The 27,464-nt window shown below is 28.8% G+C and overlaps 2 protein-coding genes across 2 annotated transcripts; one reads left to right on the forward strand and one right to left on the reverse strand.

The window, feature by feature from the left end:
- Nucleotides 1-923: 923 nt before the first annotated feature.
- LOC128387183 (aminopeptidase N-like) lies at nucleotides 924-9,816 on the reverse strand. The gene is made up of 14 exons (XM_053346362.1): nucleotides 8,223-9,816; nucleotides 7,070-7,521; nucleotides 4,557-4,712; nucleotides 4,354-4,450; nucleotides 4,155-4,290; nucleotides 3,803-4,071; nucleotides 3,589-3,723; nucleotides 3,463-3,528; nucleotides 2,972-3,305; nucleotides 2,563-2,909; nucleotides 2,065-2,267; nucleotides 1,666-1,977; nucleotides 1,509-1,590; nucleotides 924-1,420 (listed from the first exon to the last, which is right to left on the reverse strand). The coding sequence occupies exons 1-14, from the start codon at nucleotides 8,790-8,792 to the stop codon at nucleotides 1,268-1,270; spliced, it is 3,312 nt and encodes a 1,103-aa protein (XP_053202337.1). The 5' UTR covers nucleotides 8,793-9,816; the 3' UTR covers nucleotides 924-1,267.
- Nucleotides 9,817-10,383: 567 nt separating this feature from the next.
- On the forward strand, nucleotides 10,384-18,690 carry LOC128386819 (uncharacterized protein DDB_G0288805-like). Its single transcript, XM_053345909.1, has 3 exons — nucleotides 10,384-11,267; nucleotides 15,412-17,333; nucleotides 18,261-18,690. Exons 1-3 carry the CDS (start codon nucleotides 10,503-10,505, stop codon nucleotides 18,385-18,387), a joined length of 2,814 nt encoding a protein of 937 aa, XP_053201884.1. The 5' UTR covers nucleotides 10,384-10,502; the 3' UTR covers nucleotides 18,388-18,690.
- The last annotated feature ends 8,774 nt before the right edge of the window (nucleotides 18,691-27,464 follow it).

Consider the following 27,464-nt stretch of genomic DNA (forward strand, 5'->3'; position numbering starts at 1 on the left):
ATCTCTGTCTATTTCTAATCATTGATCAATCGTTAATCCAGTTAATTATCTTGGTAATTTACTCTCTTTTTAATGTCTTTTTTTTGTAACAATTAAACTAATTGTCTATGTTTAAATATCTAATAACAGTTGATTAAATACTGGGACAATTAACCCTTGATATATATCTTGCTTTTAATTGGATAAACATGAAAACAATTTAAAGTTCACAATCATTTGCACTATTCAAATTTTCTGGTAACAATTTAAATCAACAATTAACCTAATCAATAAATTACCGTTTTTTTATCCTTCCCTACGTCATACAATCACTTGATTACATAAATTGTTGAGTAACTGATAGATACGTTTGATTGTCGTACAATTTGCTTAATTGTTACCCATGTACAAAGATAATGGTGAAAAAAAATGAATTGTAATTAACATCTTAGTGACTTAATTAGATGACTCATTAATTATTAAGTTAATACCTATGGAGATGATAATGAGAATCAACTAATTAAGTTTAACCAGCAATGGAAAGATAAATAAACATTTACTGTGTAATATGAGATGATGATAATTAACTTTATTTCCAGATAATTTAGTTGATTACAATTTAGGAAAAAAAATTATTTTTGATTAATTGTAATCATTTAAATTTCAATGAAATGATGTAACAATCAATTAAATAAGCTAATAATTGTAACTTGAACCAATCAATGATTTACTTTGCGATTTTAAATTTCTTTAAAAATCATTTTAATTGTGATTCTTTCATTTAATTAAATCAACAATTAAATTCACTGAAAGTGTCGACATCTATTATCAGAAATGTAAACTAATTTTTAATTGTGAAAAAAAATTCCAACAATTAACTCAACTTACAACTCCATCTATTGATTGTTTAACTTTTAATAGAAATCAATTGAAACATTTTCCCATCAATACAAATAGTTTTAATTTGGTTACTACAATTTAGCAGAAAGAAATTAAGATAATTTGTCAATTGTGATTAGTTAATTAACGTTTTCTATTTTCAATTGAGTTTGTAATTGATTCGTTTTTTCTTGTTTACATTTTTTTTTTCTTCATCCTCTTTGATTAAATTGTCAAATTAAGTGATTTAATTGATCGTATTTACAATTAGCTGTTTGTGACTTTTACTCTGTTTTAAATTGAGTCTTGATTGAAAGATATTCAATAAGTCAATTTGATTTGAATGAACGAATGATAATTTGTTGATTGTAGTAATAATAATTAAAAAAAAAGAAAGTGATGATTATGGTTAATTAGTTTTCTGTTGATTAAGCCAATCTTCAATTTCCCTGTAATTAAGATTCATCCAGTTAACATTGGCTTCGGCTTTTTCAATCGCCTGTTTAAATGACCTTTGTGCTGATCCTAAATCGTCCCGAACTTTATCATAAAATGATTTAAACTGTAATAATAATAGAAAAGAGAATCAATCAATTAATGAGTAACAATTTAGCTCTGAAAGAATTAGAAAAGAAAATTTTAATTAATACCTGATTCAATTCGTATTGAATAGTAATTGAACTTGAAACTGCTCGAATTAAATTTCCAAATGCAAAATAAGATTTACCATAACTACGGAAAGAGAAAGAAAAAGTTTTCCAAACAATTAGATTTAAATGTAAACAATTAATAGAAGACTAAACTTACTAGGCGACAATTTTGTCCCATTTATTACGGAAATAGTTGACAGCGATATCTCGTCCATACTCAGAATTGGCGATTGTCCGGAAAACGGTTGAACCATCTTGCTTACGAATTCCACTTGAATCATCGAGAGACATTTCCAGGTAACGATTGAGAATCCATGGTTCTCTGGAACATCCTAACCCCCTCATGAGATACTCTTTCTCTGAGGCCAACGATGAACTTTGAAATTGATCCCAAACCCATTGCCAATCCTTTTCAGTTCCCCATTGAATTGCTACACAAACAACTTCACCTCGTAAATTTGGATGGATTCTGAGAGAAAGAAAAAAAACAAATCACCAAAATTTAGCTACAATTCTAATCAATTCAATTCGAAAATCAATTATCGATCTCCCTTACGGGTTGGTCATATTATCGGCCACCGCTGATTTCCATGATTCAAATTGCCGCTGAGCCTCTCGGATACAAGGCATATGCTGATAGTAACAAGCCCAGTTAATTACTCGCGACTGCATAACTTGACTGGCGATATCATTTGGATTATTAGGTTCCCGCCAACCATAACGATTATACTTGTTGACAATTAAGCTTAGAACGTAATTCTGAAAAAGTTAAAAGAGTTAACAATTAGTATACAAAAAAAAGCCAATATCAACTAAAGTCACTAATCATCAATAATTGTTTGCTAATTCACCTTGTTAATTGTGTAAAAAAGCAGGAAAAAAAAGTTACGATTGTAAATCAAACCCTAACTGTCAAAATTGTATCATAACTTTTTTAACTTGATAACAATTGTCATCATTTAAATTTACTACGGTTGTAAATTTATTGGTTACAATATTGATGATTAACGAGCATTAATTGTTGAAGTTAAATTGTTTGTTTGTTGTTTTTTACCTTCCAACGACCATAAATGTTGGTCCGTCTTAACATTGAGTCTAAGAACTTTAATTCACCAGTAGCCGATCCCCATGGGATAAAATCTTCTTCATCAATTAGATAATTAGTGACATTTAATGCTAATGAATAGTTGACAACATTAGCACGAGCAAGATCAAATAGATCATCGATAATTTGAGCTCGATTGAGAACATGAATTTGTGAATGATCTCGTTTCAATTGGTCGATTAACATTTTCCAATTTCGTTCATCATAATTAACTTTATAATATCCAACCTCTTGAAGATTAAGGATAATCCATTCATCGTCTTTGGGTAAAAATGCAACGTCCATTGATTTTTGACCTAATCGAAAAGGGAAAAACAATTAGTTTACATTAAACGATCAACTGGTTAATCGGATTTACCTTCATCTTGATGAATCCAGAATTGAGGTAATGGATCCCAACTACGATTTGATTGCGTTGTTAATGAGATTGGGATTTCCCAACGTTCCTTTGATTCAATTGAATTGTTCAATGAGAGCAAGAATCGATTCTGTGTTAATTTAGCCGATTTTTGGCTTTTCGGACCATAGGTTCGAGTCAAAGTGACCAATGGAAAACCAACTTGAAGAGCCCATGAGTCCATTACTTTTTTAACAGGAATCACTTTACTTGATGATTGATTTTGTGCGATGGTCAAGTAATGCCAAAGGTCATCTTGTTCAGCATTTTTGTAAGCCAAAGCCTTCAAGTACGACTTTATGTTTATTATATTATCGAAATGAGAATCAAGTTAATTAGAATATATAACAACAATTTACAACGTGATTATAATTAGTTAATTAGTGATATTAATCAGTTTAATTAGCAAAGAAGAGGAAGAAAAAAGAAACTTAAAGATCCGAAAAACTTACCGAAACTCCTTCTCTGAAAACTTTGTCTCCCAACGTGTATCTCATCATTCTGATCAACGATGCTCCCTGTAAATTACAACAATCAAACATGTTAATTGTGGAGAAAATTAAGAGATTTTAACTTACCTTCTCATATGAGATTCTATCGAAAATTTCATTAATTTCATCGGGATCGTTAACTTTAACGGAGATCGGATGAGAAGTCGTTAGACAATCGAGTTCGAAGACAACCTGAATTCCTTCAATAACGAAAGCATCGTGCTGGAGAAAAGTGAAATTGAAATCAGGACGAAATTCAGAACATTAATTCAACTATTTTAATTGTCGAGTGAATAATTACCGTTCGCCATTCAGGGTGAACACTATTGACACCTTCGTACTCCATGTAAGTGGCAAATCCTTCATTAAGCCAAAGATCATCCCACCATTTGGGTGTAACCAGATTACCGAACCATTGATGGGCCAATTCGTGGGCAACAACATCGGCAACTCGTTTTTTGGTAAAAATAGAGGCACTTGTTTCGTCAAATAACATTGTCGTCTCTCGATAAATGATAATTCCCCAATTTTCCATGGCACCAGCGTTAAAATCGGGAACAGCGATCATATCTTAACGAAATCCGTTCAAATAATAATAAGAAAATCGGTCAAAATTTACTCAGGTCACTTTAGAAAACGACAAAGTGACTTACCTGTCTTTGGTAATGGATAATTGATACCGAAAAACTTTTCATAATGTTGCAATATTTTAGGTCCAATGGTCAGTGCAAATTTACGCGATTCCCTTGTACCTGGCCGACCCCAAACTCCAAAGTAACGGTCACCTTCCTGTTATCGAAGATAAGTTTTAATCGATATTCTAAAAAAATGACCAAGTCCAGTTTACTTTACCTTAACTGTATCATTCTCAATATTACCGACGACAAATGCTAGCAAATAGGTCGACATGTTGACCGTTGGTGCAAATTGAGTCTCTGTCCACTCACCTCTTGACCATTGAAAAGAAAGAAAAAAAAAAGAATTCATATTCAAAATGAGAAAATTTTATCATCTTGACCATTGAGAAAAATTGATTCTTTTGCATTATAATTTACCTTTCAATCGTCTTGACCACTGGCATATTGGACAAAGCGGTCATGTTGGTCAAATGAACTAGGGTTATATTGAATATCGATTTGAGTGCTGGCTCATCGAAACAGGGAAATGCCCGCCGGGCATCAGTGGGCTCAAATTGTGTCGTTGCGATCCACCTGAACAATTAGTTGATAGTTAATTAGATCCTTAACATTGAAACTTTGACATTCAATAAGTTTCTCCAAATGGTCGAGATTAAATTTCATTAACAGATTGAAGATAATTGTAACTTTGATTTTGTAAGAAAATCAACAATTCAACCACATTGATTTAATTGTGAACAATTAACGACTAAATTTACCCAAAAATCAAATGATCCATGAAATTAAACACTCGTGTCAACAATTGATCTAATTATATGTATCAGCTAACAATTAATCTAAATTCATGATGGTAACAACAATTGAATTAATTGTAACAGACACAAACACACAATTAACAAATTAAATGATTAATTTAAATTTGGTGAAAGGAAATCTATTAAACAGTAAAATTAATTATCTTGATTTGTTTATTTTCGTCATCAAATTGTGAGCATTTACAATTAACGTAAACAGATATACAAATTGTTCAACAATTTAACTGTTAACCAATTGGATTAACAATCATATTTATGTAACAATTTACTTAATCATTGATTAATCAATCGGGAAAAATATTAATTGTACTTGACAATTAATTCAACTATTGATACACTTACATACTTATTCACTGTTGATTAATTAATCTATTAACATAATTAACATGTCCTACTAAAAGGTAAATTAACTAATCATCATCTGATTGATTAGTTTATCTGTTTCCTAATTACTAATTTAACTAAATCATCACAATTTAATTTCACTAATCATCATCATCTCCTAAAGGTAACAGTTATTAACCCACACCTTTGACCCATTAATGAGTTGCAACTAAATTGTTGATCATTAACAATCAACAGATAATCATGATAATCATTTTGTTTATAATTAAACTATTAATGATAATTAGAATCAGGTTCAGGTCAATTGATTTATTTTTAGGTTTTCCAATCAAAATGATTAACATTGGTGATGATAATTAACTGATTGTTGAGTTAAACAGTTAAAATAATATCATTGAAATATTGGGTTTGATTGTTAATCAGTATCAACATATTAAAAGCTAATCATTGTCAACAATTAAGATGCTGATTTGATTGTCTAGATAATAGTCAAAAATAAACAATCACAATTAAAAACCTTGGCTAACAGTTTTGATCAGTAATTAATGATTTAATTGTTACAATTTTTAAAGTTAATTGATTTCTTTATTTTTCATTTGATTGTTCAAAGATTTGATTGTAACTATTTTCTCAATCCTTTCATTCATGAATGAACATTAATCAACAACAATTTAAATTGTGAATATAAATTGTCAGGGAAAAAAATTGTAATTGTTTAAAACTGATTCAATTGTTATTAACTGATTAGTTGATTGTAAAGTGAAATCATTGACAATATAAATAATAATAACAATTTAAATGGAAACACCTTATTATATAATTGTGATTAAGATTTAGAAATCTAATCAACAATTAAATAACAAAACAAATTTTTCCCAAAATGATTAATTGTCTTGATTAATTTAATGTCTACTAGTTAATTGTGTGTGAATTGGGAAAAGTTAATTAACATTTAAAAAACTTTATTCGGGTTGGTCTTGATTAGACCAAACTAATTTAGTTTTAATTAGATATTAATAGTTGAGTATTTATATAAAAAAAATCAATTGATCAATAGTAGAAACAACAATTAATTAATTGTCTATAAAATTGAATGAAAATTTATCAAGATTATCAATGATTAAGATTGAAAATTTTGTTAACAATTTAAAGGTGTGAGTTAATTACTTTCAAGTGTTAATTGTTAACAGTTAATTGAAGGTAAGGTTAATAACCTTAAGGAAATTGTTTACTAATCATAATCAATAGTTAATTATAATTATAATTGTAACTAATTAATAGACATTTCATTGGATTGAATTAATTATTGATCTTTAATAACAACAATTTATGAGGATTGATTTAAATTTGTTTGAAACAAAACTAATTTGATTAAGTTGAATTAGTAAATTGTTTCAAAGAAAAGACGATTTATAAATTGTCAAGCTAATTGTTTACAATTAACCAGATGATAGGTGATTAAGGTTAGGTTGATTTAATTGTTGTAATTGAAAATTTTTGTTAAATTAACTTATTGATGAAAGTAAAGTTAATTGAGGTGAATCAAAGTAAATCAGTTGTTAAATTGTTACTTAAATAAATTGAAATGATTAATGTCAATTAAAAAGTTTCCAACAATTAACTTGATTCAAAAATTGACTAATTACCTAAACAATTAACAGTTTGCAGAGATGAAAGTTAATTGTTATATGATAAATATAAGAAGGAGATTTCAACAAATTGATCGTACCAATAATTAGATTTTAAATCAATTGATTAACAATTAATTACCTTTTTTGATTGGTGATTGTGTCATTATATGAGCTACGGTAAAATCCAGCTAAATCCTTATTTAAATTGCCAAGGAATCTCATTGTAATTGAATAACTATTACCAGCAATTAAATCAGTTGACAAATTAATGATGAAGAAATCGTTTTCCTTTTCAATTGAAGTTGATACAATTGGAATAATTGATTTGGTTGAATTAACAATTGACCTAATTGTCCGTGATTTAGGAACCAAGAAGGATGATAAACCATCATCAATATCACCAGAGTTACCACCAGAAATTTGATTGTTACGATTAGTTGATTGTTGCTTATTGTTATCAGTTAATTTGCTTGTTTCCATTGTATTAAATGTTAACCTTTCAACTTTGATACTTTCATTGTAAATTGTTAAATCATTGGCATGAAGTGTTATCCTATTAGTTGATTGTCTTACATCCAGAATTATTTTCACCTAAATTACAACAATTAAGGAAAAGAAAAGAAAAAGTAAAAAGTGATTAACAATTGATCTAATTATATTATTGAGTAAGATAGATAATTAAATCATGATTTATTGATTAAATGTGTAATTTAATTTGTCTTTTGTTACTTTTACTTGATTTAGTTAAATTCTCACCGTAAGTTAATTGTGTTAATCAACTAACAATCAATAATTATTAACAAGAGACAAAAAGAAAGTGAAAACTTTTTTTTCTCCTTCAAAACTAATTAACTCAATTAATAAATCACAAGAAATTAACTAATTAAAGACTCCAAAGTTTTAACAAAGTCTCACAACAATCAAGAGTTAATTAAATTAAAACTAAATTGCCTGAAGGAGATTGAAAAAAAAAGAGTCTAATTAATTAACTAATATTAAGAACAAGAAAAAAAAAGTGAAAATTGAAAAGTCAATTGTTGGGATAATCACAACAACAGAATCAAGTGTGATTATGATGAGTTAATTGTTGTCATAATCAAATGGGAATGTAACGATTAAATTGTAACAATTAACTATCAAGTCTCGGGAAAAAAAATCAGATCAAAATGAGGAAAAAAATTAAGTGTTAACAACTGATTATGATTAGTTGTCAACATGGAAAACAAAAAGATGATTAGACGAGCAATCAATAGACAATTAACGCGAAAAAAAAGTGTCAACAATTAACTTACATCACCATTAAAGGTGAAATTATTAATTATGATGAAAGGTTGTAATTTAATGTCATATGAAGATGGCACAATACTAATTGGTAAACGAGCAGCGTGGCTTTGATTAAGTTGATTAACGTGATTAATTGTCGTTGGTGATGAGATTAAGGTTGTCGATTGGGATGAAGATGATGATGGAGATGTTGTTGATTGGGATGATGAAGATGAAGATGATAATGTACTCTGAATTGGATTTAATTGATTGGTACAAATGGGTAATAGATGAAATAGTAGAAGTGTAAATATCACAAGACCGGATACAATTAACGAAGCAATTAAGATAATTGTCCAACGAGGGAGGAAAATTCCCTTGGTTTGGTCAAAGATTAAAGTTGATTCATTGTAACCACCATGAGATGACCCTAAGGTGTTGGATGTAAGTGATTGTTGTTGTTGTTGTTGTTGTTGGTGTTGTGGTTGATCAGATGATTGATTTTTCATCTTATTGGTTAAATTGTGATGACCACGATTATTAACACAAAACTCACCCAAGTCCATGTCCAGTTTTTCCCGACTACTTTCATTCATCATTAACTGATTAGAGGTTTGATTGTTTTAATTATAAGAATTAAATTGTCATCGATTCTCAAGTTTTCTTGTTGCAGTTTGATTGTTGTTTGTTGTTGTTGTTGTGTATAAATTGCTTGGTGGTGATTTACTGATCACAATGTTTAAGAATTGATGGTGATGATGATTGTTGTTGAGTTCTAAAAATAAATTGCTCAATTCAAATCAATTTAATCTGTTACAATATCAAAGTTGATTAAATTTATATTTGTATTTGTATGATGATGAACACAAATCACTTTCAAGGTAATCAAAGATTAACGTGCAAATGATTAGTTGTTGATGATGATGATGACTGATTGTGATTAAGGATTAAAAATTTATTACTACACAAGATTTAGATTAATACCTGAGGGATTAAATGAAACAAAATTAAACGAGAAAACAATTGATTGTTGCTTTTGATTATAATCTAAATTGTGAGAAATTACAACAATCAACTTATCAGTTTTGTAGGAAATGTTTCAAGTTGACACTTTTTCATGATAATGATGGTTGATAATTATCACAATTTGTTGATTGTTGATTTGATTGTTGTTGTTGTTGATTTTTAAATGATCAAGATGATGATTTAACGGGTAACCAAAAGGAGGCAAAAAAAAGTGGGAGAAGTGAGTTGAGTGAGTGAAAGTCGATGATGATGATGATGAAGATAATGATGGAGTGAGTGAGAGAGAGAGAGAGAGAGTTTATTTTTATGAAATCAGTGAGAGAGTAAAGTAAGAGAAGTGGGTGGTTACCAGGAAAGAAAAGAAAGAGAAGATGAAGAAAAAAATTCTTTCGATAAATTGAACTGAATTTATTTTCCTAATTGAATTACATGATCAGAACTTGATCACATTTCCACTGACACAACTTTGTCATTCTAATTTCTTGTACATCATCATATTCAATTGTCACAAGTTTACCTTTATAATTATAAATCACTTGGTCTGTTTATCTGTACTTTTCTCATTAACTAATTGTCCTAATTGTGATTTAGGTAAAAAAAACATTGAGATTCATCAAATAATCAACTTGTACCCTCACTTTTTAATCAATATGAATAATAATCTACTCGTTTCTATGTCAATTCAATATTATTATTGTTTATCGAAAGTTAATTAGTTAAACAGTTTACACAACTTTTTTTCCTCATTTTATTTCCTCTTAATTGTGATTGAAACCAAAAAATAATAACTTCTACATTTTATCATATATATTTGATTTAATCTAAAAAAAGGACTAATTATAATTCATATCAACCAATTTCGTTGAAACAATTTTCTCTGTTTATTAAGTTTCTCATTTTTTTATCAAAATTATATTCTTATTTTGTATAACAATCTTTCCTCTAATTATCTCTCTTTTGATTGACAATTAATTAAATGACAAAAGAAAATTAAACAAGTGATTAATTTGTTTTTTCCAAATTAATATTGATTAAAATTTCTCTTCTTCTTAATTAGATCAACAGATGTCACTAGTTTCGCCGATGAGCGCCATCTGTTGGTAAAAGAACAAAACTCAAAAGAGAAAATCAAATTTTTGAATTTTCTTTTTTTTATTTTTTTTCTTTTCTCTTCTTCACAGTTTCATGTTATTTTTTTATTGTCGTTTTCATTTGTTTTTTGCTTTTTCTTTGTTTCTTTTAATGTTGTTCTTTAATTGGTGATTATATTTTTGTCATATTTAATGGAAGATAATCTAGAAGATTATTTTGATTTACTGTTAAATCAATTGGAATATGAGTTATCCCATCTACCAGAATCCAATAATTTTATCACTTCTCTTTCATGTTCACCAAATAAAAACATAACAACAACAACATCTTCATCATCATCAAGAACAACAACAACAACAACTGTTACCAACAATGAGAATTTCAATAGTAACAATGGTAACCTGATTGACAATGATTCTATTATAATTGATGATGATAATGAGGTTAATTGTAATAGCCAGGATAGTTTAATTAACACTTATCAATCATTTGATAATATTTTCACTTCTCAATATCAAACAGAAAACCATTTGAATAATAATCATCACCATTTTGTAAACAACAACAACAATTCAATTACTTCAACCATTGAAAACAATGATGATAATCAAATTGGTGATGATGAAGCAGACCATATGAATTATTCTGAGAGTACAATCAATGATACAATCAGTGATCAACAATTTAAAGGTGATAAATTAACACCAACAACAATTATTACAACAAATAACATCATCATCCCATCATCTTTAACAACCGACACAATTACAACCACAACTACAACAACAACCTCCACACTGGCCAGTAATAGTTATTCATCTGTATCACATTTAACCAAATTTAATCAACAACGAGAATCATCATTATCATTAAAAAATTATAATCGATCCTCTTTCTATGAAAATAATGATGAGATTTCATATAATCTATTGACAGCATCACAAATTCAAAGAATCGTAAGTAAACATTATTATTATTCATTTCAATTTCTCTCAAAGAATCAGATTAATTATCAATTTATCGTTAATTTTGATCATCATAATCGACAATTAGGATTATCAATCATCAATCTTACATAAACTCATCTCAATCAAGTTAAATTGTAAATTTCTCCTTAATTATGTGGACACTGAGTTTCTCAGAGTTAATCAACTGGTCTACTTGGTGATGACAATTAACTTAACTCTTTTTCTGTCAAGATTATTATCATTATCCAACATCAACAATTAAAACTTGCGAGAAAATAATTTCGATGATGATGATGATTAGGATAATAATATGATATTAGAAGAACCTAATTTCAAAGTTAATAGATTAATGACTATTAGAATAATAGATTAACTTTGAATTCTCAAATATCCAATTTAATTGTTCCACTGAGGCTCAGAATTAGAATAGAGTTTGTTTTTTCCCTCTCTTAATTGTCGTTTAATCATAATCATTATAAAACTGGTTAAATTGTTGGAAACATTTACATCTTTTGTTATCCAAGAAACTGGATCACCAAGTAGTTTAGTGGATTAGACTTTATTTTCAAAGGCTATTTAATTGTCCAGACTAACAATCAAAATCTTAATCATCACCATATCCATCAACTTAATTACCGAAATCAAATTTACTCCTATTCTTAATAGACACTAACGTTTAATGTTCACTTACCGTTATTATTATCGTAACGTGTAATTAGCATAATTTTATTTGTATTGATAAAAATGTTGACGATTTAACCGTTACCCTTGATGGTGAATGAAATTTCATCATTTATTTATTATTATCATCATGTTGATGATCATTTGAATGATAAACTTTTCGTATGTTGTTGTTTTTGCTTGTTTTTTTGTTGATGTTTCTTTTAATAGATTAACTGTATTTAAGATAGTTGATTATAAATCTTTTCAAGTGATTTGTGAAACACAATTTAGTAATTGTTAGACCTAATCATGATTTGGTTAATGGTAAATCATTTACTCAGCAAATTTATGATAAAAATGATCATCAAATCATGATAATCATTTATTGACATAAACCATATGTTTACTTTATTAAGTGAATAAGTTAATTGTCATGATGATGATTATTAACATCACCATGAAGATATTAATGAATTATAGATAGTTTCAATTCTTGATTGTTCTGTTATCTAATCAATCTCATGATGATGATTTTGTTTACCTCAACTTTGGTTATTTCAAGTCTAATATCGATAGTTATCAAAAAAGAAAGTGATAAAATGAACACAATTTAAATTATCTTCAGTATTGAATTTTCACTTCCATTCATCACCATGTTTGTTTCATGACAATTCAATCTTGGATCTCAGTTAATGTTTATTGTCAAGTCCGAAAATCTGAAAATTCATTGAATCATTTCCAGAATTTTCATCTCTCTCTCTATCCAGTGAAGGATAAAAAAGATTAAGATTAGAAATATAAACAACAGTAAACATTGTCTTATCTTCTTAAGAAGATCTAGATCTTGTCATCTTCCTTATCATCTTTCTCATTCGGATGCCAAGCCTTTCTTAATCATCGATGACGATAATTCTGTTGATCATCATGAAAAACAACACAATTACCTTGACTCAGAAATGAACGAAACTTTTAATTTACCTTACAAGGTTCACCATCAACTTGATTCAGTATTTATCATGACAATTAAATTTGCTTATTTAATCTTTTTCACCAAAAATAATCAATTAAATTCAATATTTTCACCTAATCATTTTTTGCTAAATACTAATTAATCCATATAATCACTACAATTAATCAATAACTGTCAATTACATTTGATTACTTGATGTGTTTGTGTGTTTGTCCCTTGATTACTTTTACCATTTTAATACTACAATTAATATCTTATCATCATTAGATGTATTATCTTTGTTTATTATTATATTATTAATTAATGATGATCATCTCCATTTATTTACTCCAACAATTTAACTTTCCATAATTAATATTGAACAAAAAGCTTCCAATCAAGTTAATTGTTATCTCTCATCTTCAAGAGGATCAACATCATATATCCATATGATATAATTTATAGTTAATTGCTCTAGAGTAAAAAAATGACTACAATTTATAATTGAAGTTTATTTAATAAATTAGATGATGATCCACTTAATGATTACCATGATTAACTTAATTATCATTTTGTTTAGTGTTCATTAAATGTTAACAATCAACAACAACAAAAGCAAAATTATAAACATGAGACTTGAATGAATTAGCAAGAAATTTATTATTAACTAACATGAAACACCAATAGTAATGATTATTATCATGATGATAATCAAAGTTAATCATCAGAATTGTATTTATAATCAACAATCAACAATTGTGGTTACTTGTTGTTCATAATCAAAGTTTTAATGGTTAATCTTTAATCACCTTTTTTTTGTTTTGGTCAGTAATTATCATCATGCTGATTAATGTAATTTAAATTTTTCTCTTCACTATTGATTAATAACTTTTACTAATTGTTGTTGTTAATTATTGATATTAAGTTAACCTTGTTGTTGTTGTATTTTCTGCTTGGTTTATAATTAACTAATTATCAAATGATTGGTTGATTTGATTGTTTCTATTAGATATTAAAAGGTTAGGTTTAACCAGACTTTAATTGCTACTTTTGATCATCATCATAATCATCCAACAATTAACAAATAATCAGCTTTCAGCAAATTTGATTATGTTGTTGTTTTATTATTATTCTGATTGATGAAATTAATTTTTTTCCCTTCAATTGATTTTGCCATTTAATTTCTGGTTAACATTTGATCAATGATTAAGCTTAATTGTCCAATCAAAATATCTGATCAGTGTGATTACAACCTAATTGCAACTTGATTACTGTAAATTGAGCTGATTAACATTTGATTTTCTCAATCTTAAACTTTGACAATTCTGATTGATTAGTTTTTAATTGTGAATATCATTTTCCTAACAATTTTTGACTATTGATATTAATTCAAATCTGAAGATTGGTTAAATTACTTGTAATAATCATGTTAACAGTTAATCAACAATCAAGTTTTTAATTGGTACTTCCCCTTTCAAACTAAATCAAATTAAATAACCTTAGACATTTCAAATGAATACATAAATTGTTGCAATTTAAATTTCCAGCTTAATTATCAATTCTTACAATACATCATCATCCCAAGTATTAATCTTTTTACTTAATTGTCAATTTTGATTGTTGATGATTAAATAAATGATGACGATGATTATTAATCACTGATCATTATTAGTGGTTAAAAAAAAGCTCAATGTTTACTTGAACAATTTAAGAAATGTAAACATTTCATCATCTTCATCAACGATGACAACTTGATCATCATTCCTATTACAACTGTCAATCTAATTGTCATGTTTTACAATCAATTAATTGTTATAGTTTATGTACAAATTGTTACTACAATCAAATGTCTTCCTCGTTTTTTTTTCTCGTCTCAACAATTTATTCACCTTAATTATCAAGTAAAGAAAAACCAAAAAAGTTGAAACGATTATCATATTTACGCCAACACTTTGTATTTACAATTAAGTTACAATTATCGTTACGAAAGTTAACATAATGATGATTATCACGGATTATATCAACTAACACCCGATTGGTATGAGTAATCATCTTTTACCAACGAAAATGATGATGAAAAAATATTAAAAATAAAAGCTCCATGTGATTCTGAGTTAAGCATGGAAATGAAGAGAAAATTATTCTGAGTAATATTAGCCATTCATAGCGAAATTATCTCATTCATCTTAATGAATTTCATGTTTATCTTATCTAAATTTTGTATAACATAATCTTTGGAAAATCTATACTAATTTATTTTTATTGTTTCTCTTTCTCTCTCTCTCTCTCTCTCTTCCCTTTTCCTGTTTTCCTCCATCATCATCTTCTTCCTCATCCTTATCTTCATCTTTCCATATCCCTTATGCCATAACTTATCCATCACCATCATATATCTATGATAATAATAATTTATCTCAATCATCTGATCTGTTTCCTTTTTCCTCCTCCACCATTACCAAAACCACAATGACCCCTTTTTTGTAAATCATCATCATTCATCTTCCTCATTGATTAATTTAGATTGATCATTACAAACTCTTGGTTAACGATCACCATGAGGAGCCTATGGAAGTCAAATGGGACCGGAAAGGCAAAAAAACCAATGGATCCAATGGTGGAACCGATAATCTAACCAATAGTAATTTATTTGGTTGCGATGTTAATGAAATTGAGAAAGCTAATGGTGGATTAATATTACCGCCTTTTATTGAGAATGCGTTACTTTATCTACTTCGATATGGAATCAATTCAGTTGGGATTTTCCGTAAATCGGGAGTTAAATCACGAATTATGTCGTTAAGGCAAAAATTAGAAGCCATGACTGGATCTAAATCAAAAGAATCAACAATCAACAGGCCAACAGATTATCAAAACAATGGTATTAATGGTAATACAATCAACGGTGGGAATGGTTTTAGTGTCGCTGGTGTAACAACTTTGCCTCGAACTGGCCTGAATAATGGATCAAGAGATTTGTATTCTATGGGATTAGGAACAGAAAGTGGATCTTCAACCATTAAATATCGTTTATCCTCATCTTATGCTCCCGGTGAAGAGTTTTGTGTGTACGATGTTGCCGATATGGTGAAAATGTGGCTACGTGAGATCAAACCTCGTCCCTTGATTACCAAAGAAGTGATCGCCGCTTATAAAGAGATGATGTCAAGTATTAATAATAATGTTGAAAATTCGAGCAATACCAATGGTCATGGTAACACTTCGTCCAATAGTCCGTCACCTATTGACCTTAGTCTGAAATTAACCGTCCTTTTAACCGATTCCCAAAGAGCTTTATTAGAGATTTTTTTACATTTTTTATCTCTTTTTGCTGCTAATTGTGAAGTTAATCAAATGAGCTCACAAAATTTAGCAATTTGCTTCACTCCATCTCTATGTGAATGTAGTGCACTTACCGGAACCGGAACAAATTCAGGAGGTGGGACAAATACAATAAATAACAATTTAAATGGTATTTCCAATAATAATAATCATCTGAATGGTAATCACAATATAAATAATAATAATGGTCTTCCATTTGGTCAAGATAATAATAATGGTTTCCATGTTAATGGTGGATCATCTTTACCTAGATCAGCTGATACAGAGATAATCTTTGATGCCCAGAAATGCCTTCAATATTTAATTGAAAATTGTTCAGCTATTTCCATGATTCCATCAAGTTCATTACCATTTCCACCCTCACCAAGCATGATAACTTTAACTGGAAACACCAATAATATTAATAAGAAACCTGGTAAAACAACAACACCCAAAAAAACAGGATCGGGTTACCAAACGATGGATCAATCTATGGATATTTCATCGGATGATGTTGACCATTTAAGCTCACTGATGCCTTCCCTTTCCTTGACCAATGGTGGATATTTAACCTCTACTAATGGTGCTAATGATGATCGATTCCAAACCAAATCACCGTCCAATTCAAATTTAATCAATGGAGGTCATTTATTACCCTCAACTTACGAGTCGAGTATAACAATTAACGCAGCTCCAATTGATATATTGAAACGAATTCTTTATCAGCGTAATTTATTTGATCCAAGTGTCGTCGAATGGAGGATAATTAAACAAACACCGAGTGAAAACTCTGATACCTATGAATTTAAAGTTCAATCGAGTTTCTTTCTTCCCCTGAAAACATTTACCATCCAAAGAAAATGGAGTTTCATTGAAAATCAATCTCTAATTGATAATCCAACCTCATCATCTACACTTTACAATACATCATCATCAACAACAACATCGCCATCCTCATCTTCAAGATCATTTTATTCATCACTACGAAAACCTAAACCAAACAAGAATACGTTCAAAGGGATCATCCTAAGAGAAACAGGGTATCTCTATGATTCATGGTGGAAAATAGGAACTTCTGGTGAAGGAAAATGTCAACTAGATATTTCCATTGCCGTAGATCTCAGGTTAGTATTTATTAAAAGATTAACCCACCTAATTAAATATCATCATTTAACTAGTAGAAAATTCATTTCAAGGATCATCTTCGATTACTCAAAATCATGGAAACTTTTTTTCATCATGTTAATTATACTTCATCTTGGATGATTGCCAAGAGAAAAATGAATATCATGAGTTGATGATAAAAAAGAGTTTGTTTTGATTTTGTTTGTTTCTTTTTTCCTTTCATATTTCATATAATCACAGTTGACATGATTTTTGTTATTTTTTTTTGTCAAATGATGATGATTTTCATGATGGAAGAGGAGTAGGAGCTTCATTATGATCTAGAATTGAGATGATGATCTATCTTGATAATGTCAAAAGTATCTCAATCTCGAGCCTCAACGATTCGCCTTATTGAATTGGTTGGTTGAAAGAAACTTTTTCATTCTCGATTAAAAGTTTCTTCATCTTAATTTCTCAATATGAACTTTTTTAGAATACACATGAAAATGATTATTCGAATCAGCTAATTATCTTCCTCCTCTTCTCATGATCATTCATTTTCTTGATTACTTATTCCATAATTATCTGTTTCTTTCTTTCTTTCTTGAAATTTCTCTGTCATTGTCATGCAATTTCTTGTTTTCTCATGTTGATGAGTCTTCATCATGAAAAAGGCCTCAAATTCATCGCCCACGCAATGTTTTCTTTCTAGATACTTGACTCATATAATCACTTTTCCAATTTAGTTATCTCTTCAATCTCATTCTAATTCACTTTCTTATTAACTCTTCTTCTCATCATCATCTCTACACCTTCTTGGATTTTCATCTTCTAACAAATATAACTTGAACTGAGTTTTCTGATGAACTTTTTTTCCTTATACTCATCTTTTATTCCTCCACCTTAAAATCTAATTTTCTTTTTTTCTTACATTTCTTTTTCAGGGGACATTCATTTTATTGGTACACCAACACATTCCCAGCAATAATAGATTGGCAATTGTATCAAATCAAACAATCATTCCTAGTGGATTTCATTGAGACCAAAAATTTTAAATCAACCAACGTTTAAATGCTGAAAGACAATTTGATTTACAAATTAACTTTACAATCAAATTCAAATTCATAGTCTCTCTCCTTCAATTTGTCAACTCTAACTGGCCTTTCTCTCTCTCTCTCTCTCTCACCTCTTCTCTGTCCATCCATCATCATCATCATCTCATCCTTATTCTTCCAATTATCTTCATCCCTATTTCTTTTTTTTTCATTTATCTCTCTCAATCCATTTCTCTTTAAACTCTGTCTATTTTGTCTGTCTCCATTTTGGTTAAACCGAAATCACTTCAATAAAACTTAAATTGATTATTTATCATAACTTGTTAATCTATTGAATGATTAACTGTTCCATTAATATCCTTGACCGAACCCGAGATCCCAACCTCAAACGTATGCGATGAATGAAAATCAATAATTATTATCAATGTTGAGCTTTAATACCGCAAATATTAATAATTCAACCGATTGAAATAACGATAAAAAAAATTCAACGCTTTTCCTTCACATAGATGGAGTTGTTAGTTTCGTTTATCCATAATAATCAAAAACAAAAGTTCAATCATTTAATTTTCATGTTTCGCTCATGTGTTTGATCAATAACTAAATCAAAACGATTTTTATCTCATTCAATTGTTCATTGTTACAGTGTTTTTGGGAAACATTTTTTGTAACTAAAAGTATTGATTACTGCTGGTAACTTTAATTGATAATTATGAATTTTTATTATGACAATTGCTTCCAGAATCTAATCGATATATCAGATACGAATCTGATCGGAGGAGTTTCTGTGGGACACCCATGTGTCCTTGTCATTTTCATATCATCTGATAATTTTAATAAACTTTGATTGCTAAACCTTAACATTTTATATTAAGAATTGTTAAATTTTAAAATTCTTCAGTATTAAGAAATATTGAAACCTAAAAATGTGAAAATAGTGTCGACACTTTAGATGCAAAATATTTAATTTTTATTAGACAAAATTGTAATACGAGGTGTAGTTGAGCTTGATGACATTTATGACTGACCTAGTACTCAGACAATTTCGACATTTTTTTGATCATATTGAAAGCGCGATGAATCTCATTCTTGAATTGCTCAAATAGATCATAAAATTTGCCATAGTGAGACTCGTTTCTCGTTGATTCAAACTCATCGAGGTAATCAGTCTCATTGAATCGATAGCTAGTTCCGTTGCTCATTGGTTCGTACCCGTGGTAGTAATCAGTCTCATTGAATCGATAGCTAGTTCCATTTTTCTCAGGTTCGAACTCGTGGTAGTAATCAGTCCCATTGAATCGATAGCTAGTTCCGTTGCTCATTGGTTCGTACTCGTTGTAGTAATCAGTCTCGTTGAATCGATAGCTAGTTCCGTTGCTCATTGGTTCGAAGTCGTGGTAGTAATCAGTCTCATTGAATCGATATCCAGTTCCATTTTTCTCAGGTTCGAAGTCGTGGTAGTAACCAGTCTCATTGAATCGATATCCAGTTCCATTTTTCTCAGGTTCGAACTCGTTGTAGTAATCAGTCTCATTGAATCGATAGCTAGTTCCGTTGCTCATTGGTTCGAAGTCGTGGTAGTAATCAGTCTCATTGAATCGATATCCAGTTCCATTTTTCTCAGGTTCGAACTCGTTGTAGTAATCAGTCTCATTGAATCGATATCCAGTTCCATTTTTCTCAGGTTCGAAGTCGTGGTAGTAACCAGTCTCATTGAATCGATATCCAGTTCCATTTTTCTCAGGTTCGAAGTCGTGGTAGTAATCAGTCTCATTGAATCGATATCCAGTTCCATTTTTCTCAGGTTCGAACTCGTTGTAGTAATCAGTCTCATTGAATCGATAGCTAGTTCCGTTGCTCATTGGTTCGAAGTCGTGGTAATAATCAGTCTCATTGAATCGATAGCTAGTTCCGTTGCTCATTGGTTCGAAGTCGTGGTAGTAATCAGTCTCATTGAATCGATATCCAGTTCCATTTTTCTCAGGTTCGAAGTCGTGGTAGTAACCAGTCTCATTGAATCGATATCCAGTTCCATTTTTCTCAGGTTCGAACTCGTTGTAGTAATCAGTCTCATTGAATCGATAGCTAGTTCCGTTGCTCATTGGTTCGAAGTCGTGGTAGTAATCAGTCTCATTGAATCGATATCCAGTTCCATTTTTCTCAGGTTCGAAGTCGTGGTAGTAATCAGTCTCATTGAATCGATATCCAGTTCCATTTTTCTCAGGTTCGAACTCGTTGTAGTAATCAGTCTCATTGAATCGATAGCTAGTTCCGTTGCTCATTGGTTCGAAGTCGTGGTAGTAATCAGTCTCATTGAATCGATATCCAGTTCCATTTTTCTCAGGTTCGAACTCGTTGTAGTAATCAGTCTCATTGAATCGATATCCAGTTCCATTTTTCTCAGGTTCGAACTCGTGGTAGTAATCAGTCTCATTGAATCGATATCCAGTTCCATTTTTCTTTGGTTCGAACTCGTGGTAGTAATCAGTCTCATTGAATCGATATCCAGTTCCGTTTCTCATTGGTTCGAACTCGTGGTAGTAATCAGTCTCATTGAATCGATATCCAGTTCCGTTTCTCATTGGTTCGAACTCGTGGTAGTAATCAGTCTCATTGAATCGATATCCAGTTCCATTTTTCTTTGGTTCGAACTCGTGGTAGTAATCAGTCTCATTGAATCGATATCCAGTTCCATTTTTCTTTGGTTCGAACTCGTGGTAGTAATCAGTCTCATTGAATCGATATCCAGTTCCGTTTCTCATTGGTTCGAACTCGTGGTAGTAATCAGTCTCATTGAATCGATATCCAGTTCCATTTTTCTCAGGTTCGAACTCGTTGTAGTAATCAGTCTCATTGAATCGATAGCTAGTTCCGTTGCTCATTGGTTCGAAGTCGTGGTAATAATCAGTCTCATTGAATCGATATCCAGTTCCATTTTTCTCAGGTTCGAAGTCGTGGTAGTAATCAGTCTCATTGATTCCATTTCCAGTTCCGTTTCTCATCGGTTCGTACTCGTGGTAATAATCAGTCTCATTGAATCGATATCCATTTTTCTCAGGTTCGAACTCATTATGATAGTCAGTTCCATTTAATGAATCAACACTTTTACGAGCAATGGATTCTCCACAGACCGATGATAAACAGAAGAAAAGTACAAAAAAAACTTTCATGTTTGAGCAAAATACTAGATAATATTCCTTGAATCTTATAGTTGATGAGTAGTTAAATTCTTAATGACATATCTGTTCAACTAATGAGAGTTTTATACGCAAGTTACTAATAAATTTAATCATATAATTATCATCGCTAATCCGGGATGAGTCAATCAATTCTGAGAAATTTTAACAATAGTTATTATGGTTAACAATAGCTTCGTTGATTAATATCTCTTGTGATTGTTTTCTCGCTAAATAGTCAGAGATTTACAATCAGATTGATTACTTAACAAGATTAAGTAGCACCGATGGGACTCAAGGCTCATTGTATTTGCATCTACCCAAGAATCTACTTCGAATCCATGCAAATTATTAATACAAGATTTCGAAATTTGCTTAGCAGTCATGAATCTAAGCTCATAGGCCTCAATGTATTTTTAATGCTCATCTTGAGGCACTTGAGCTAAGTGTATTTCCATCACCATAATCATTGTCATCACCTTTGTTTTTAATCCTAATTTCTCTAATAATTTTAATCCAAACAATTGATTAACAACAAAATTCAATACCTTCATCACTTTAACTTGATTTTCCTCCACTAGATGAAGTTGTTAGTCTTGTTTGGAATCGCAATGAAAATCAGTTGAACAATTTAACTTTTCATTGATACTGATTGGTATTTATGGCTAATCAATTAAATCTAAATTGAGAGACTTACATTAAAACAATGATAATTGTTAATAATAACTGAATGTACCAACTAAACAATTATCACAATTAACTTCACCACGGAAAATTAACTTTTTTTTTTGCTACTTCTTGTTACTAATTGTTAAACTGTTTCCAATTTGATTAATTTTCACAATAATTAACAAGCTGAAAATTAAACTGTATCAGTTACTGTTAAATTGGTGATAATCAAGTAAATTGATTGATTAACAACAAATTGTTAAAATGAGTTAACCATAAACAATGAGCACAAACAAAAAGTAATCACTTCAATTTAACTAAATTAATATCTTCAGGTCAATATTTAACAGGATATGATACAATTAAAACCAATTTACACAACAATTAACAAGTTAACAGTTAAACCAGTCCATCAATAAGTAAATTTTTATTAACTAATGATAACTTAATCAGTTGAAACTTTTTTCATTAAAAAACTAAATTAAACTAATCAAATTTCCAAATGAATCTAATTAGTCTAATGTATAATTGTCAATAGAGATTATCATTAACTAACAATTAACTAATAACTGGATTCAATATCTTAATTATCTTAATGAAAATCCTTTAATTCAACTGAAGGTAAGCTATTAATTTTTTTCTTAATTTGAAATTAAATTTTGTACTAATCATCCTAATCGATGAACCGATAAATTGTTCAATAGTTAATTGAGGTTATCATAATCATCATCATCCTTAATCATCATTGCGATAATTACTTTCTGTTAACTTGTATTGATTAACTGTTGAATTTTTTTCGCAATATATTGTTGTTAGATTAACTCAATTAATTGTTGATTGTATTAATCAAAACAACATCAAAATGATTGATATAAAGAAAGACCAAGACAAATAAGTAAATATCCTTAATCACTCATCTCTATTATTCCCTTTGATTATCAAGTTAATCACAATCAACGATTTTTATCATTGTTAATTGTTAATTAATTAAAGCCGAAAAACATATTCAAAACTAAACAATCAAAAGTTTTTCTTACTTAATTGTTACGATTTGATTTCACTACCAAATTCAAACTTTCAATATCAACACCTTATTGAGTTTAAACTAAAAGTAAACCTCCAACAATTAACTAATTTAATCAAAGTAAAAGTGAACCTACACTTGACAATTAACCAAATTACTATTGAAGAAACAAAATAACATTGAATCTTCAATTTGATTCCTAATTAAATTCAATGATGGTTTAAATTGTTAACGTAACTCAAAGTTAATAAAGTGTTTTTCACAATTAATAAACGTTAATTACTGTGGATGATACAATTAACAATATCTGAAGGATATTGATACGTTTCAGAAAAATTAATTTGAGAATCAACTTAATTGTTATAAGTATCTTTAATTAAAACTGTAATTGTAGACAAATATAATAGTTATCTTAATATAATATTTCCTTGATTGTTGTTGATTATCCTTCAAACTAACAAGTAGTAAATTAGGATATCATCAAGTTAATCATATCTAATTCTTGTTTATATTGAAATATCTGATTGATAACAATTTAAATTGTTTCCAAATAACAAACAACAATTTAAATACTTGAAGTTAATTGTCTATCGTGTCCAGATCTACAATCTATTATTAAAAAGCAATCTGATTATAATCAAATCAATATAATAATAGTTGATGATGATAAAGATCATAATTATATATTTAACCAAATCTTAATTGTCCAATAAACTTAACTGAATTAAGGTGAATCAAAAACAGCAACAATCAATGATTTCTGTTATTTGTCAGTTTATATTTTTTTTCAAATTGTCAACAATTGAGCAATTGATCATATTGATCAACTAAAAATAATATCTACTTGATGAGTTTGATTGAATAAAATTGTTTTCTTTTCAAATGATCACTTAAAAATTATTAATCCATTTGAAAGATTAGTAAAAGAGATTAACAGTTTGAAAAATTTTTTCTACAAAAAATTGTGAAAAAATTGTTATCATGAAAGAAAAATGAATTCGGTGAAAGTTTCATGAGATTTTTTCTTCATGGAAGCAGAAAATAAATCGTATCATTGTGATTAAAATACCATGAAAGACACACAATCAAGGAAATGAATGAATGAATGTAAAAAAGTGTCAAGCAAGACAAAAATTCAGCGATGATCATGATAATGATCATGCAAGAATCTAAATCTTAAGGTGAAAATGAAAGCTCCATGTTAAGTAAAGTTTTGTGAAAGAAAAAAAAGTTTCGAAAAGAAAAACCTAAACAATAACAAATATTGTTTACTTTTGATCTGAAATTATTGTATCATGAAAAATCATGATGAAAATATATTTATTATCACCATTATTATCATGAAGATGATCATCAACAATATATTGTTGTTACAATAACAACAACAATTACCACCACCATCAAACCATTAGTCAGGTATCATCATTATCCATTGTTTTGATTGAACATTTTGATGATTTTTTTTCATTTTCATTTTCTTTCAATCATCATCATCATCATCATGTTTTCTCACCAAAAATTTTCACCATCTTTACATGAGATTTCAGGGTACATTCTGAAGGGAATCTGAATTCGAGAAGGAAAAAAAGTTTCATTTTCATTTTCACGTTCCAAAAGTGTATATGTATCAAGATGAACACTTTTCTGTTTAAGATGAAAAAGTAATCATCGAATCAGAACTTTTTTTCTTCATATAAATTCAATGATTTATGTAATATTTTTTTTCTCTATCAACAAAGAGAAATCATCAAGCACAATTAACAATCTATTCAATCATCACAATCATAATCGTCATGATTATATAACTTTTTCTACTCTCTTATTGTTGTTTTACTTTGATTTTCATTCCAAGATTTGATTCATTGTTTAATCATAATGATAACAAACACCATCAACTTTTGTGTATTAGTTGGTTAGCAATCAACTAACTAACAATTAAAATCTACAATAATAATAATATAAATACACTCACACACATACATCACACCTTCATAGTATATGAAAGGTAAACTTAATCATGGTAACAATTTAAGTGCAAACAATTAAATCTTTGTTGTCTTTATATTGTCACTGTAAAGCTTGATTATTGTCATTAATTTGATTGTGATTAAATCATGATCATTTTGATGATTATTTTTAAGTTTCACTTTTTTTTTCTCGTATCTTTTTTATTCATCAGTACTGATCTCAAGTTAATTGTTTTAAATCATAATAATAATAACAATCAGTCAATTAATTGTTACGATTTTACTTCACCCAATTGATATAAACATACACACACCTTTTGATTTAATGTTTTTGATATCATCATGATTAACAATTGTAATTATTACAAATGATTAACCTTTACTTTGAAAGCTCATTTAGTTAGGCTGATTGTGTGTTACCTTGATTTAGTTAACTGATTGTTACAATTTAGTAAAAAGGTAAAATAGATTAGCTATAATAATGAGCAAGAAAAACTGAACAAAGTGAAACTCAATTGATCTTGATGATCATCTAACTGATTCAAATCAATCAAAATGTAAATAATTAATTATAATTTTGTTTATACAGAAAAAAAAATTCTGCTGATTTAATCAACGATTAGTTAATTGTTTAGTTGCGTTGTAAAAGTTTCCGTATATCAATCAGTTAAAATTCATGATCATGAAAATTTAGTTGAAAATATAATTAAAGTAAATAGTAAATTGCTCTTGATTAACAAGAAAAAAAAAGTTGTTTTTTTCTGATGATTTAAATTTAATTGTAAATCCGAAACTTAATTTTGTATTACAAAACAATTTAAAATCAGATGAAAAATTATGAATCAGATTGAAATTGAAGTTTGAATATCGTTTTCACCCAAATTTACCTGATCATGTTCATCACAATATAACCTTAAATCAACCGTAAATGTTATTTTTACCTGTTAGTTAATTTAAATTGTTGCTTTTTTTACCTTAAATGATTAACAAATTATATTCATTGAACAGGTAACCTTGTCTTACTCTGGCTCATTGACTTTCAATAATATACAAAATGATGATGTTGTTGATCATGATAATTACTGATGATGATGTTGTTGTAGTTATTGTTGATGATGAGGATGATGATGATAATTTAGTGATGCAAAGATAAGGTAGTGTCAACAGGATGAAGTACTAGTAAGTTCGTGTGTCTTAATCGTTAAGCTTCACTTGTATTCTCTATCATTATATCATTTTTTTTTTCTTTCAGAATTTATTATTCATGAAGAAAAAGTTCTGACTCTCTTACTTTTCTCTTTCTCTTCTTATCAAGGTTACAAATCATTGTCATTAATTTGCTTATCATCATGATCACTCACATATACACACAATCATATGATAGACTCACTCTCACAATCGTTTAGTTGGTTTTAATTAACTCAAATATAAGTGAAAAGGAAACGGAAGTTGAAAGCTCATTGAAAATTCAGGTAAAAACAATATGAACAAACCGTTAGATTGGTTGACAGATTAAGATAATTACCCTTGTCTATTATATGTGTTCACATTCATCACCATCATCACCACCTTAATACTGTGATAATGTTTAACTAATTTCTTCAATTTCAATTGTTTGTGTTAATTAACTTTTTCAAGAAAAATCGAAAAGTCGATTTTCGATTTTTATTCGATTTTTTTCCTTCCTTGTCTTTTATCATTCAAGGGAAACTTTTTAATCATTTGAGTTTTTTTCTCTCTCTCTCTCTCAGATTTGATTCAGTTAATCTTGATTAATTGTAATGCTCTATATTAGTTAACTTGGTTGATATGGTTAATAATTAATACGTTGATTAGTGAGTTAATTATATTTGATTGTCAATGTTGATACTTTTTTGCTTCTTACTTTTTTTCCTTTTCTGATTTTCTAATTGTTATCAAATTGATTGAAAATCGTTACTTTTTTTATTCACTTGATTGTTGAAAACATTTTCTGGATAATGTTTAATATGATTTAACTGGATTAACTTTAACAATCAACTGTAAGTTGAACGTATCAATATTACGGTTGATTTACTACTGTCATTGTTGATTCGTTTGATTGTTGATTGTTGAACAATTCAATTTAATATTTATGGTTAATTTAAATGAGATAGAAAAACTTTTCTTAACTTTTAATCAAGTTAATCAGTCGATTGAGGTAAAATCGTCTTTAATTTTAATCACAATCATAATTATAATTAAATATACAGGTACCAGTTAATCATCATTATCATCA

This window comes from Panonychus citri, unplaced genomic scaffold (assembly GCF_014898815.1).
Source record: "Panonychus citri isolate SS breed McGregor unplaced genomic scaffold, ASM1489881v1 Contig00077, whole genome shotgun sequence".
NCBI lineage: Eukaryota > Metazoa > Arthropoda > Arachnida > Trombidiformes > Tetranychidae > Panonychus > Panonychus citri.

What these genes read in the sequence shown, in the direction of transcription:
- LOC128386819 (XM_053345909.1), top strand. Translation starts at nt 10,503, where the DNA reads ATGGAAGATAATCTAGAAGATTATTTTGATTTACTGTTAAATCAATTG. An exon ending in CATCACAAATTCAAAGAATC is followed by an intron (nt 11,268 to 15,411) that starts GTAAGTAAACAT and finishes TGATTAATTTAG; the next exon opens with ATTGATCATTACAAACTCTT. An exon ending in TCCATTGCCGTAGATCTCAG is followed by an intron (nt 17,334 to 18,260) that starts GTTAGTATTTAT and finishes TTTCTTTTTCAG; the next exon opens with GGGACATTCATTTTATTGGT.
- LOC128387183 (XM_053346362.1), bottom strand. Translation starts at nt 8,792, where the DNA reads ATGATGAATGAAAGTAGTCGGGAAAAACTGGACATGGACTTGGGTGAG. An exon ending in TTATCCATTACCAAAGACAG is followed by an intron (nt 4,072 to 4,154) that starts GTAAGTCACTTT and finishes GATTTCGTTAAG; the next exon opens with ATATGATCGCTGTTCCCGAT. An exon ending in TTTTCAGAGAAGGAGTTTCG is followed by an intron (nt 3,306 to 3,462) that starts GTAAGTTTTTCG and finishes ATAAACATAAAG; the next exon opens with TCGTACTTGAAGGCTTTGGC.